The following is a 12453-nucleotide window of genomic DNA, read 5'->3' on the forward strand; positions in this document are numbered from 1 at the left end:
CTCAGCCTGTAATCCCAGCACTTAGGGAGGCCGAGGTGAGTGGATTGCCTGAGTGCACGGGTTCGAGACCCATTCAGGCAACTTGGCAAGACCTCGTCTTTACAATAAATCAAAAATTAGCTGGGCATGGTAGTGTGCATCTGTAGTTTTGGCTACTTGGAAGGCTGAGGTGAAAGGACCGCCAGAGCCCAGCGATCCTTTGAGGCTGTGGTGGCCGGGAGCATGCCACTGCACTCCAGTCTGGGTGACAGAGTGAGACTCCAACTCAAAAAAAAAAGTACAATAGACAATATGAAAGGTAGAGAAAAAATATTTCAGTGATCAGGAACAAAAGAGATATTGCTATTCTAACAAAGTGGTCAGAGAAATCTTTATAACCCAAATGAACTTTCTCCTGGACTTGGAAGAATGGGAGGATTTTGAAAGGTACAGATCATCCAGGTGAAGAAATGGTCCCAATCGTCTCTGGCAGCACAAGCAACAAGAACAGCAGATCCCACGAGTGTCACTGCTCAACTCCTAGGATGGTCTTTGTACACCTGACGTCTCGGTACAGCCTCAGTCCCATCCATAGACCATCCCAATTCACTAGCTCCATCTCTTTCCTTTCCACCAGTCGCATGACAGATAAGCAGCTGTCCCCTGAAAGAGATGTCTGACACTCACAGCAGCCCTCTCCTGCCAGAGCCCCCTTCCAGCAGATACAAACGCTACGAGGCAGAGTTTACCAGTGCTACCTGGCCCTCAAGTCCCCAAGACACCCACCCAGCTTTGCCTCTCCTGGAAATGCCAGAGGAGAAGGTGAGGAATGTCCCTCTTTGGATGGTTCCCAGGTGGGAGGCGGAGGGAGAATAAAAGAGGCTGTCAAGGGCAACCCCTTCAGGTCCCCTCCCACAGTGGGAGCTTTTCTATCCTCTCAATAAATCCTGCTTTAAAAAAAGAAAAGAGAGACTGTCCCTGCCTGGGAGAGAGTCTGCCCCAGTCAATATATGAGGACACCCATGATGGGTCCCACTGTGTGAGACATGACTTAAGGGCAAGTTGAGAATACAAAGAAGGGGACCCAAGAAAACCCGAAATTTATTTATAAAAAATTGTGTATTTATTCTTGCATGTTTAAACTTCAGTTACCTTTGAAGTTCTTGTCATTTGATGCCATACGCCTGTCAAGATGCTTTTTCCACTGCTCAAAACAGTTTTTGAATTCGTCAGTTTTGATGCCTTTTAGTGTTTCTGCTGTGTTTTGTTTCATCTCTTCCACATCAGCAAAATGTTTCCCTTTGAGGGCATTTTCATCCTGGGAAACAAAAAAGTCACTCAGGGCGAGATCGGGTGAATAGGGAGGGTGAGACATGGGGTCTAGCTGTGGTTTGGTCAAAAACTGCCAAATACTCAGTGCAGTATGGGCAGGTGCACTTGTAAATCACCCATCATGAAATGGGCAAACATGTTGAAAGAATCTCCAAAAAAAATTCAGTGAAGCCAAATGCAGCTTCTTACAACAACACTAGCTGTTACACTGATGTTACACTAGCTAGAACACTCACCTAGTAGGGAAATCCGACCCTACAAGGGGCCGGCCCTACAAAAGGTAATTCTGGGTTTTTAGGGTTCACCCCCCATACATACACTCACACATCAGTTTTCCAACCAGACTCTGACATCTTTCCCCTTAAACCTGATCCCTTGAATTACCTATTGTCTTCAGGGAAAGGCCTTTGTTAAAAAACAACCATTGGGTGGTAGACTGGCTGGTCATCGCTGGAGAGGAGAAGGACACAAGACTGCTGGGGTGGCCTCCAGAGATGTCCAGACTCAGGGACAGGGGTTCCATATATTCCACTCATCACTATTTTATAGTAGGCTTTAGGCCTGCCACATATAGGCACGTCACCATTGGTTTAGCATGGGGACAACTGCATCTCAGCATAATTGGTTTTCTTTGTGATCCTATTTATTTTATTTTTGCATTTACACACATTACCCTGGAAAGCCATTCATGGGCTTCACCAAACCCCCAGAGGAACCTGTGGCACACCATGTTAAGAAGCCCTGCTCTAAAGGACACGCAGCTGTCCTGGGAAGAACGGGCTTGCACAGGGCACTCGAGACGGCACGAGACAGCAACAACCTGCGTCTCACCCATCGTCTCATGACTCTTTAGTCTTATCGAAAAGCCTGACATTCCCCTTCAACCCCAAAGTCTCTTGCTCTCAGAAGACTGTGATATTTGACACCTTGTTGGCTTCTCCTAAAAGGATCTCCGGTCATCCAATGAAGACAGCCACATCGTGAAAATCGAAAAGCCCAGTGAAAGGGGCAGAAGGGGAGAAAGCGGGGCAGCCCACCGGAGTTCTGCAGGCCGAGGAGGCATCAGCTTCTTCCAAGCGGTGGGCTACCTCACCGGCGACATGAAAGAGTGCCGGAGCTGGATGAGAGGTAGGCAAAGGCCGGGAAGAGGCAGCTGGGTCCAGCCAGGGGGACAGCCTGCCCTCTGGCTTAGACCAAGGAAACTGCCTCCTCACCCACCAATGATGAAGGCTCCAGCCCTGAATTGACTCCAGGTGGGTATTATGTACCCTGCAGACCTGGAATTCTGACCATTTCAGGAGTAAACACAAGTCAGGTGTAGTGGCTTATTCCTATAATCGTAGTACTTTGGGAGGCCGAGGTGGGAGCATCACTTGAGGCCAGCAGTTCAAGACAGCCTGGGCAACATAGCAAGACTCCACCTCTACAAAATATTTTTGAAGATAGCTGGGCATGGTGACACATGCCTGTAGTCCCAGCTACTTGGGAGGCTAAGGCAGAAGGATCACTTGAGCCCAGGAATTCAAAGCTGTGGTGAGCTATTATTGTACCACTGCACTCTGGCCTGGATGACAGAGTGAGACCCTATCTCAAAGAAGAAGAAAAAAGAATTAAATGCCTTTTACTGATTTTAGTTCTTCATAAACTGCCCATTCCCACATAAAAGAGAAGTAAGGCAACCATACTAGCAACAAGGAAACCATTTCCCAAGCAAGCCAGATGGCCCCACCCCTGTCACTGCACAGTCAATGATAATGTGTCTACCATGTGCCAAGAAAACACTGGTGTCAGTCTTCCCAAAATTTCGGGGTCCTTTCCACTTAACTCCTTCCTGAACTAAAGGCTGCAAGGGACACCGCATCTTCCTTGTTCCCACCAGCACCTCCCCACCATCACCTGCACAGGTTGTCCTGGAAACCAAACCAGAGAGTGAGCACAATGCCCCTTGCTACACCTGGCCTCCTCCCGGCCCTGACTCAATACTGATTTTCACAGCTGGGCTAAAACCATCTCTTTTTAGCTCCTTTTCTTAAGGCTGCTTTCTTTGCTGCACAGATACCAGCCCTCAACCCAGTCATACAGCACCACACAAAGAGTTTCCTTCCCTCCCTGCCCTCTCTTCTAGACCAATAAGTTTCTCTTGGAATGCTCCTGGGGCTTCCTTGCTAACCGAGCCAGTGTCTGGAACGGCGTTAAATTGGTCTCAGCACGGTGCCTCAGTCTACACGACAAAAACTACCACCCATGGCAGAATGATTGCTGGGCCACTCAGAGGCTTGGGCTGGGTGCCAGCCTTCCCCCTCCACCACTCACTCCTCCACCCCTCGGCCCCCACCCCCTGGCCAAGCTAAATGAGGAGAGATGTCCTGGCTTCTGCATCCCTGCTTGCCTTGGTTGCCATGCCAACCAGAGTTTCAGCAGGGCACGGAGGCCGGCTCCGCTGACGGCTCTCTGTGTGTCTTTCAGACAAGCACTTGGCCCTCCAGTTCATGGACTGGGTCCTGAGGGGGACCTCACAGGTGATGTTCGTCAACAACCCTCTCAGCGGGTTCATCATCTTAATCGGGCTCCTGATCCAGAATCCCTGGTGGACCATCGCTGGGGCCCTGGGGGCTGCGGTCTCCACCTTGACCGCCCTCGCCTTGAGCCAGGACAGGTGGGTGCCTCCCTGTGGGTTCTTGGCAAGATGCATGGGGTGGACAGGTATTTACCTAAGGGGTCTGCCAACCTCCTCCTGCCAACGAGCCCATGTCTCCTGAGTATTCACATTGAGCAGGTCATGGCAGTCCTTGCAGAATTTAACTGATCCCGCTCATAGCAAGTGACAGTGTCTGGTTCTGGTAGAGCCAGAGCCTTCTGGAAACATTCCCTCTGAGAGCTGCTCTTTCCTCGTGGAGCCCACCTTCTAGTTGAGGGAGGCAAGATTAACAGACAACACGTGTCTCGGAATAATACAAGACCGTATATAGTAGAGTTCAAAGGAGACAGGCAGCACTGAGTCTTGGCTGCTTTGGAAGTGGAAACATCGCATATGCAGATGGGAGAAGGGAAGCAGTGTTGGGGGAAGCAGGGGGAGGTCTGGAGGGGGAAGAAATGGATCAGCAGAAGGTCCGGGTGGGTGTGGGGGAGGAGCCAGGTGTGCAAAGTTGAGTCACAACAAAAACTCACATTTTGCAGACCGTGGCCACTTCCTCAGACTTTGCCATGTATCATTCCAATGGTTCCCAAACTTTCCCAGTGACCAGAATCACGTGGGGGGATTGTTAAGAAATACAGTTTCAGCCCCTCCCCCTTCCCACCATAGAGATTCCAAGTCAGTGTATCTGGAGGAGGGGGCTTATTGTTAATAGTTCCTCCCAGATGCTTCTGATGGTCAGAGGAGCTTGGGAAACACTGGGTGATACCATATGTTGGTAGTTTTCAATTTTGGGGTCACCACCCATTTGCAGACCCTGAACACATTGCCAACAGTATTTTCTAAAGTTATAACAATAGAATAAAATAAAGCAGATTAGAGTAATTCATAGGTAGTCAAGATAAATAGCATTTGGTGAAATGTTTGTTTCATTTATGTGTGTGAGATAGAGAGAGAACTGGGTCATAATATAAAATGTGTTCCTAGGCCAGGCATGGTGGCTCATGTCTGTAATCCCAGCAATTTGGGAGGCTAAGGCAAGAAGGCTGCTTGAGCCCAGGAGTTCAAAACCAGCCTGGGCAACGCAGTGAGACCTCGTTTCTGCAAAAATTTTTAAAAATTAGCCAGGCATGGTGGCGTGCACCTGTAATCCCAGGTACTTAGGAGGTTGAGGCAAAAGGATCGTCTGAGCCCGGGAAGTCGAGGTTGTGGTGAGCCGTAATTGTGTCACTGCACTGCAGCCTGGGCAACAGAGTGAGACCCCAACTCTAATATAAATAAAAATAAAATGTGTGACTGCGAGTGAGAAAAAGGAGGTTGGAAGGAGAGGTGGGTGGAGGATTCAGATGTGACATAGAATCTGCATCTTCTGGGCTCAAGGTCATGCTGTCCTGTCCCGGCACCTATAGGGCCCATGTGGCTAGAGACCCGTAGGTGGACCCAGAGCAGCAGGAGTAGTGAGAGTTGGTGGTGTCTAACCAGCGTGGGCTCCTGACGGTCCACATCCCCTCATGACAGAGGCCCTGCTAAGGAGCCTGTAAGCAATCTGGGGACTGTCCGCTCCCAGCACACTGAGGTCAGATGCACAAGAAGCCGAGTCCTTCTGAGTGCAGGTCTGGCAGGTGAGATGCATGGGCCCCCCTGTTCCTTGTCATCCCACAGACAGGCCCTACTCCTGCACCCTTGCTGCAATTTCCCCAGGTGGGCTCTGTCCTGTCACCGTCCTCTTAGCCGTATGGCCTCTGGCGAGCAATTCCCTTCCTGGTCCCAGAATCCCCATCTTTACAGTCTCCAGCCCAGCCAGAACAAGCTCAAGGCCCTTTCTGCCCAGTCTATTTCTCAAAGTTTCCTCCCAACCGTTCACCCACTGGTAAACTTGCCAAGCCATTTGGAGAGTCACTTTGGGGCTTCAGTTCTACAAGGTGAGAGGCTCACCCAGCCTGCCTCATCTTCTCGGACACCCTGATTAAGAATTCACAATAAATATGCAGCAGATAAAAACCTAGCTCCTCATCTTGGCTTCCAGACCTTCTTTGATGGTCCCTGCATTGCCTAGCACTCACTAGGCATCCCTCGTCCCCCATGAGGTATTTGCTTCTGTGGTTCCTGACTTCTGGTGTATCCCACCTGAAAATAAAGCGACTTTATTTTCACAAATAAATCAAACCAACAAATAAACTGAAAGATCAAAATCGATATGGTATCTATGTAATATTTTTGTTCTGTTATGTGTAGAGCCCATCCACTCTGCAAGGGTACCAAAACCATAGCTCGCTTTTTAGAAATACCTTCAAAGAGGAGTCGCATACTGTTTTTTTCCTATTTCAGATTCAAGGGTACATGTGCAGTTTTATTACCTGAGTGTATTGCATGTTGGTGAGGTTCTACTGAGCCTGCCACCCAGATAGTGAGCGTGGTGTCCAATAGTCATTTTTCAAACCTTACCTCCTACCCCGTCCCCCTTTTAAAAGTCTCCAGTGTCTGGTGTTCCCATCTTTATGTCTCTGTGTACCCAGTGTTTAGCTCCCACTTATACATGAGAACATGCAGTATTTGACTTTCTGTTTCCGCATTATTTCACTTAGAAGAATGGCCTCCAGATGCACCATGTTCTTTTTCTATGGCTTCTGCCTGTCTCACCTAATCCTACCATTCCTTTGACTCCCTCCTCCCTCAAGGAGCCACTCCCAATCACCCCTCTTATACTCTGGACCCTCCTTTCTCACTGAACAACCACAGAACACACACGGGGTCTATACTGGATTGTTCTCTAATTGTGTCCTACATCTTCTCTCTCTGCTACATTCTAAGCATGTTCAGGACAGAAAGTCCATTGCCAATGTATATTCTACCACAACACCTGGAAAAGACCCAGGATCCTTGCTGACAGGTCAGGGCCTTACTCTAGACAACAGGCTCAAAGCTCTAGCCATCAACACAACACCCTCGCATGTCTTCTAAGGAGCCACAACCTCACTGCCAATCACAGTGAGCCATTGGCACAGCTGCATACCCCAGTCACAGCCTCCACCACCTGCCATCCCTCAGCCACCCATGCCCCCACTCCTAGCCCCACTAGCCCAAGACAGTAGCTCCAGACCCTGGTGGGACGTGGTCCTCATGAAGGTCTTTTGAGCATGGGAGTTGAACCTAATTTTGTATTCTTGATGGTCAGTCAGGAGGGGATGTACAGAAGGGGGTTTCCTTCTGATGACAAAAACCAGAAGCCACTAACATTTTAGTAAAAAAAGAGTTCCAAGGGACATTGTCGACAGGAAGAACCAGCCATTGGGCACCTTCATTTTGTTTTCCAACACCCCCAACCCACCAACACTGGCCAACCATTTTTCCTTAGCTCACCTAAAGCAATGGGCATAAAAACCAGATGTGTGTGTGTGTGTGTGTGTGTGTGTGTGTGTGTGTGTGTGTGTGTGTGTGTGTGTGTACCAAAACCATATGTCAATTTAAAGAACAAAAGCCATCAAACACCCCACCCGGGCTGAGCTCTGCCCTGCCACTGCTGCCATTCATAAATCCACGCGTGCAGTCCTTAAAGTTCAATCCATGGTATCAGCAGTGCCATTGTCCAGATTTAGCCCATGAACAAATAGCCTTTGAGTGCCTGGAACTGTTTGTCAAGTGCAAGGAGAATTTTGGGTATTGGAAACAGCTATGAACAAGGAGAAGTGCCTCTCCCTGTGAAGCTTAGAGTCTTCTTGGTGAAGACAGAGTTGTGAGTGTGTGTGTGTGTGTGTGTATATATTTATCGTCTAGAAAGGTGCTGGCAGCTGAGTGACTGCCCGATTGTCACTGAGTGAACTGACTTTGTCCCGTGTACTATTACTAAAGGCATCCTCTAAATCCAGCCTCTCACTACTCAGAGCACTGGGAGGGACCAGCCTAATAAGCCCTGCTGAGTCCAAATGCAACGTCACTCTGCTTCACCCCCAGGTCCGCCATCGCCTCGGGACTCCACGGCTACAACGGCATGCTGGTGGGATTGCTGATGGCCGTGTTCTCAGACAAGCTAGACTACTACTGGTGGTTGCTGCTTCCTGTGACCTTCACAGCCATGACCTGGTGAGATGCTGTGCCCTTTCTGCTCACAGCTCCATGGGCCCCAAGGTGCTTGTCTCACAATGGGGCAGACACACAGGAGCCTGGTATCTTCATCACTGGGCCAGTCTAGCGTGACACCGTGAAAGCCCATGCATTCTGTTGCACCACCAGGTGTCGTTTCAGAATATTTGAGGATATGGAGCACGGGGATTATTTAAAGACCATGTGTTTTGTGCCGTGTTGATGATCGCCCTTGAATGAAGGTTCATCATAAAGGCTGACATGGACTGTAGTGTCCTACATCCCAGACACAGTGCTGAGCAGGGCTTAAGCGGTGCTAAGCAGGGTATGTTTGCCACTGTCCACAGAAGGGAAGGCCAAGGCCCCAGGTTGTATACACTCTGTAAAAGTTTTTCATGCTGGGATTTTGAATCCTGTCTGTACTACTGAACCCCGGGTTACGTGGGAGTCGTCTGTTATGGGGCCTAACCAAGTCTTAAGTGCTGGACACTCTGTTGCCGTAGAAGCAAAACCTTTCTCGGAAAAGAGAGTTTCTATGTAAAGCACAGCATCTCTGAACTAGAAGCATCAGTTGAGATCACGCTGCATAATCACCTCAGACCAAAGACATTGAAATAAAAGGTCATGATGAGAGGAGTCAGGAGCAAATATTCCCCAAGGTCAGGGTGTACTCCATCTAATTCATGTGAATCAATAGCAGGTCTGTGGAGCATCCCAGGGCCTCAGGGGTGCTTGCTGCAATGGTGAACCTTTGTCCCCAGCCCCGAATGCCCTTGTCACACCACCTGTTCTCAACTCCCCTCAGGACGGTTTACTCCTGTTCTCGGCAATAAGTCAGATACAGTGATTTATTTTTAACATCTCTAAGGAATAAGTGTCTTTCTTTTGTTTCAAAGTCTGGAGTTACTAAAATCGGTTAGTTTAATTTAGCTTAAGTACTGTTTCATTACTTTTTAGTGGTGCTTGCAAATAAATTACTACATTCAGCATTCTGGGCAATGCATTTTTCTTCTTAGGGTTTCTTTCTTAATCCACTGGGATGAAACGCTCAGGCCGTCATTTCTGTAGGGATTTTCTTAATGTCCCACATGTGTCCCATGGGGAAAGGAGCATGTGTCTTCTTTATTTGCATAGATTTGGTTTATCACTATATAGACAGAGCCCTCAGCCACATTTCACTGGGTGGCAGAGAGAGGTTAGTGCCTTCCCACCCGACATCTCAATTTAAAGAACAAAAGCCACTGAACACCCCACCCTGGGCTGAGCTCTGGCCTGCCGTCATTCACAAATCCACACATGCAGTCCTTGAAATTCAAGCCATGGTATTAGCAGTGCCATTGTCCAGATTTAACCAATGAACAAATAGCTGTTGAGTGCCTGGAACTGTTTGTTGAGTCAAGGAGAATTCCGGATGTTGGAAACAGTCATGAACTAGAAGAAGTCTCTTTCCCTATGGAGCTAAGATTCCTCTGGGCAAAGCTAGATGTAAACTCACATACTTGTTAGTAGAAGGGATCGTTCCCAAGTGTGATAGGAGCTTTGAGGAAAGTAATACAGAGCAAATAACAGAGGGTGATTTCAGACATGAGTGGCCAGGGAAGGTCACTTTGCAGAGGGGACATCAGTGCTGTCACCCAATGAAGACATCTACTTTCTGAAGATCTGGGTGAAGGATCTTCCAGGAAGAAGCCACAGGTGCAAAGACTCCAGCTGGGGCCGTGTGATGCATTCCAGAAACAGACAAAACCAGTGAGGCAGATGCTCAGAGAATGATGGTGGAGTGGCAGGAGGGGAGGACAGCAAGGAGATGGGAGCCAGGCCAGGCCCTCCCTGGGGACCCAGTAAGCCTTTTGGTTTCTACAACAGCTGTGATGGGAAGGAGTTCAAGGGTGTTAAATGATGGAATATGGTTTAAATGTAAACCAATCACTGCTTGCAGCATGTAGAATGAATTTTAACTGAAGTAAGAGTGGGTGCCAGAAGCATCTGCTACGATAACCCATAACTGTTCACAACAAAAGCCCACAGAGACAAGAGTAGGGTGATATCCATGAACATGGCGGGAGGTGAGTGGGTCTGGGGTATATTTTAAGAAAGACAGAGGCCACAGGACTTGCTGCAAGGTGGTGGAATATGAAGAAAAAAGAAAGAAAATTCAACATACACCTGTAATTTTCCTGAGAGCCTGGGTTGAAGCAGAAGACTAAGAAGAAAACAGATTAGAGATGGGAGACGGGAAGCAAATCAAGAGTTCTCCTTGGACACGTGACACTTGAGACTTCTAAGTCGAGATGTTGAGAGGCAATTGGATGTATGAATATGGAACAGAGCAATCTGGTCAAGGTTTGGAAGGCAGAAGCACATAGAAGCTTGCCACCATGGGACTAAAGGACATCACTTAAAAGAGAAGGCAAAAAAAGAGAGAGAAGATCTAAGACAGAGCTGTAGGCTCTTCCAACATTAAATATCCAGCAGGAGAGGGGGAAACCACTGAAGGTGATGCAAAAGAATGGGCAAGAGGATACCTATGTCCAAGTCATGGTAGCCCAGAAATATTTCAGTATAGTAGGTGGGTTCATCTGTCAAATGAAAGGATCAGAGAGAGCCGGTCTCGTTGGCTCAGCCTGTAATCCCGCGCCTTTGGGAGGCTGAGGTGAGTGGATTGCCTAAGCCCGCGGGTTCGAGACCCGCCTGGGCAGCGAGACCTCATCTCTACAATAAATCAAAAAATCAGCCAGGCGTGGTAGCGCATGCCTGTAATTCCAGCTACTTGGAAAGTTGAGGCGGAAGGATCGCCGGAGCCCCAGCAGGTCGAGGCAGCGGTGGCCGGAAGCGGCCACTGCACTCCAGTCTGGGCGACAGAGTGAAACTCCAACTCAAAAAAAAAAAGAAAAGAAAAGAAAAGACCAGAGAATGGCCGTGGACTTGACAAGATAGATGTCATTGTTGAACTGGATAAGAGCTACTTCCCTGGTATAACAAGGACACGTGTGATTGGAATGGGTTTAGAAAAGACTAAGAGCAGAAAGATTGGGGACAGAAATGACAGTCAACCCTTTTGAGGGATGCTGCCCTGGAGGGGAGCAGAGAAATGGGGCCCTCTATGGGATGGACATCAAGTTAAAAGGGAAGGGTGTTTAAGGTAGATGAGACTAGAGCATGTCAAATACTGATGAGAATGATCCAGAGAAAAAGCAGAGATTGAAGCAGCAGGAGGGAGAGGAGAAAACACAGGAGTGAGGTCTTTGAGATGGATTCGATCCAAAGATCAGGGAAAGGTAGACAGGCAACGTGTATGGGAAGAAGGCAGGCAGGGTATGGATTTCATGGCTGGAAACACAAGGTATTTCTCATTTTGTCATTTCCATGTTCTTAATGGAGGAAAGCCAGGTGGCCGTTGAGACGAAGGGGAAGCAGACAGCAAAGACAGGAGGCTGAAGGTGTAAATGTGGAAGGCTTGTCTTAGCACCTCAGGGAGTCATTTGTGAGGAGTATTTAGAGGATTTGGAGGCAGCCTCCAATGCCTGTTTGAAACTCACGACCATTCATTAAAGGTTGACCACTCAACTGCACCCTGTGACTTCAGCTACCGAGTGCAGGAGATGTGGGGTATTGTGTGTCCAGGGTGACTGGTCCCTTCCAGATGAAAGAAACTTAGGAAGATCAGCTACCCAACATTGTTCACTCAGCCTCTAAGCATAGGAGTGAGGTAGGATTTGCACTCAGCTCCATTTGTCTCCAAAGTCCATTCTCTTTCCAAGGAAGAAGCAAAGGGGGTGCAAGAAGGTTCTAACATCCCCCAGCAGTGCCCAAGTAGCTCTCATTATTTTTTGAGTCTAAGCCTGCAACTGACTGACATGTCAAGGCAGCCTTCCCCTCGAAGAGTAGACTTCTAAAATGTCATCACAGCCCCAGACAATAGTCCTTGATAGTCCAAAGACAGTACATGACATTTTGTAGGGCTCGCATTTTGTAGGGCTCGCAGTTTGTTTAGTTTTAAGAAACAATGAAGTGTTTAATTTACTTTATAAAGCATTTTATTCAAAATAAGTTGTAATATTTTTAAAATTTATTTCTCAAAGTCATAAGCTTAAACTGCACACCTTATTCCCAATCTCTGATCAACAGACCAGTAGAGGCAGGGTACAGTGGCTCACGTTTGTAATTCCAGCACTTTGGGAGGCCAACGCAGGAGGATTGCTTGAGCCCAAGACCAGGCAATATAGCAAGACCTCATCTCTAAAAAAAATAAAAACAAAAAAGGAAGAGCAGACCAGTAGTCTCAAAGAAACCAAATGACTCTGCCCAGGAGAGGGGCAGTGCATGGCACAGTGGCCAGAGCTGATGAGACGTGTAACCCTCAGGATGAGCCCAGTGAATAACCCTCTGTCTCTCCCATCTCCAGCCCGGTGCTGTCTAGTGCCTTG

General features: G+C 48.2%; 1 protein-coding gene across 1 annotated transcript in view; it reads left to right on the top strand.

Moving 5' to 3' along the window:
• Positions 1-651: 651 nt before the first annotated feature.
• Positions 652-12453, top strand: part of LOC103265695 (urea transporter 2) — a 61079-nt gene continuing 49277 nt past the window's right edge. Inside the window, exons 1-5 of the mRNA XM_021715161.1 lie at positions 652-801; positions 2259-2439; positions 3778-3967; positions 7898-8026; positions 12432-12445. Coding sequence (XP_021570836.1) covers positions 652-801; positions 2259-2439; positions 3778-3967; positions 7898-8026; positions 12432-12445 — 664 coding nt within the window. The remainder of the gene's footprint in view (positions 802-2258; positions 2440-3777; positions 3968-7897; positions 8027-12431; positions 12446-12453) is intronic.

This window comes from Carlito syrichta, unplaced genomic scaffold (assembly GCF_000164805.1).
Source record: "Carlito syrichta isolate Samal-C Ts95f unplaced genomic scaffold, Tarsius_syrichta-2.0.1 Scaffold306762, whole genome shotgun sequence".
In the NCBI taxonomy this organism is placed as follows: Eukaryota; Metazoa; Chordata; class Mammalia; order Primates; family Tarsiidae; genus Carlito; species Carlito syrichta.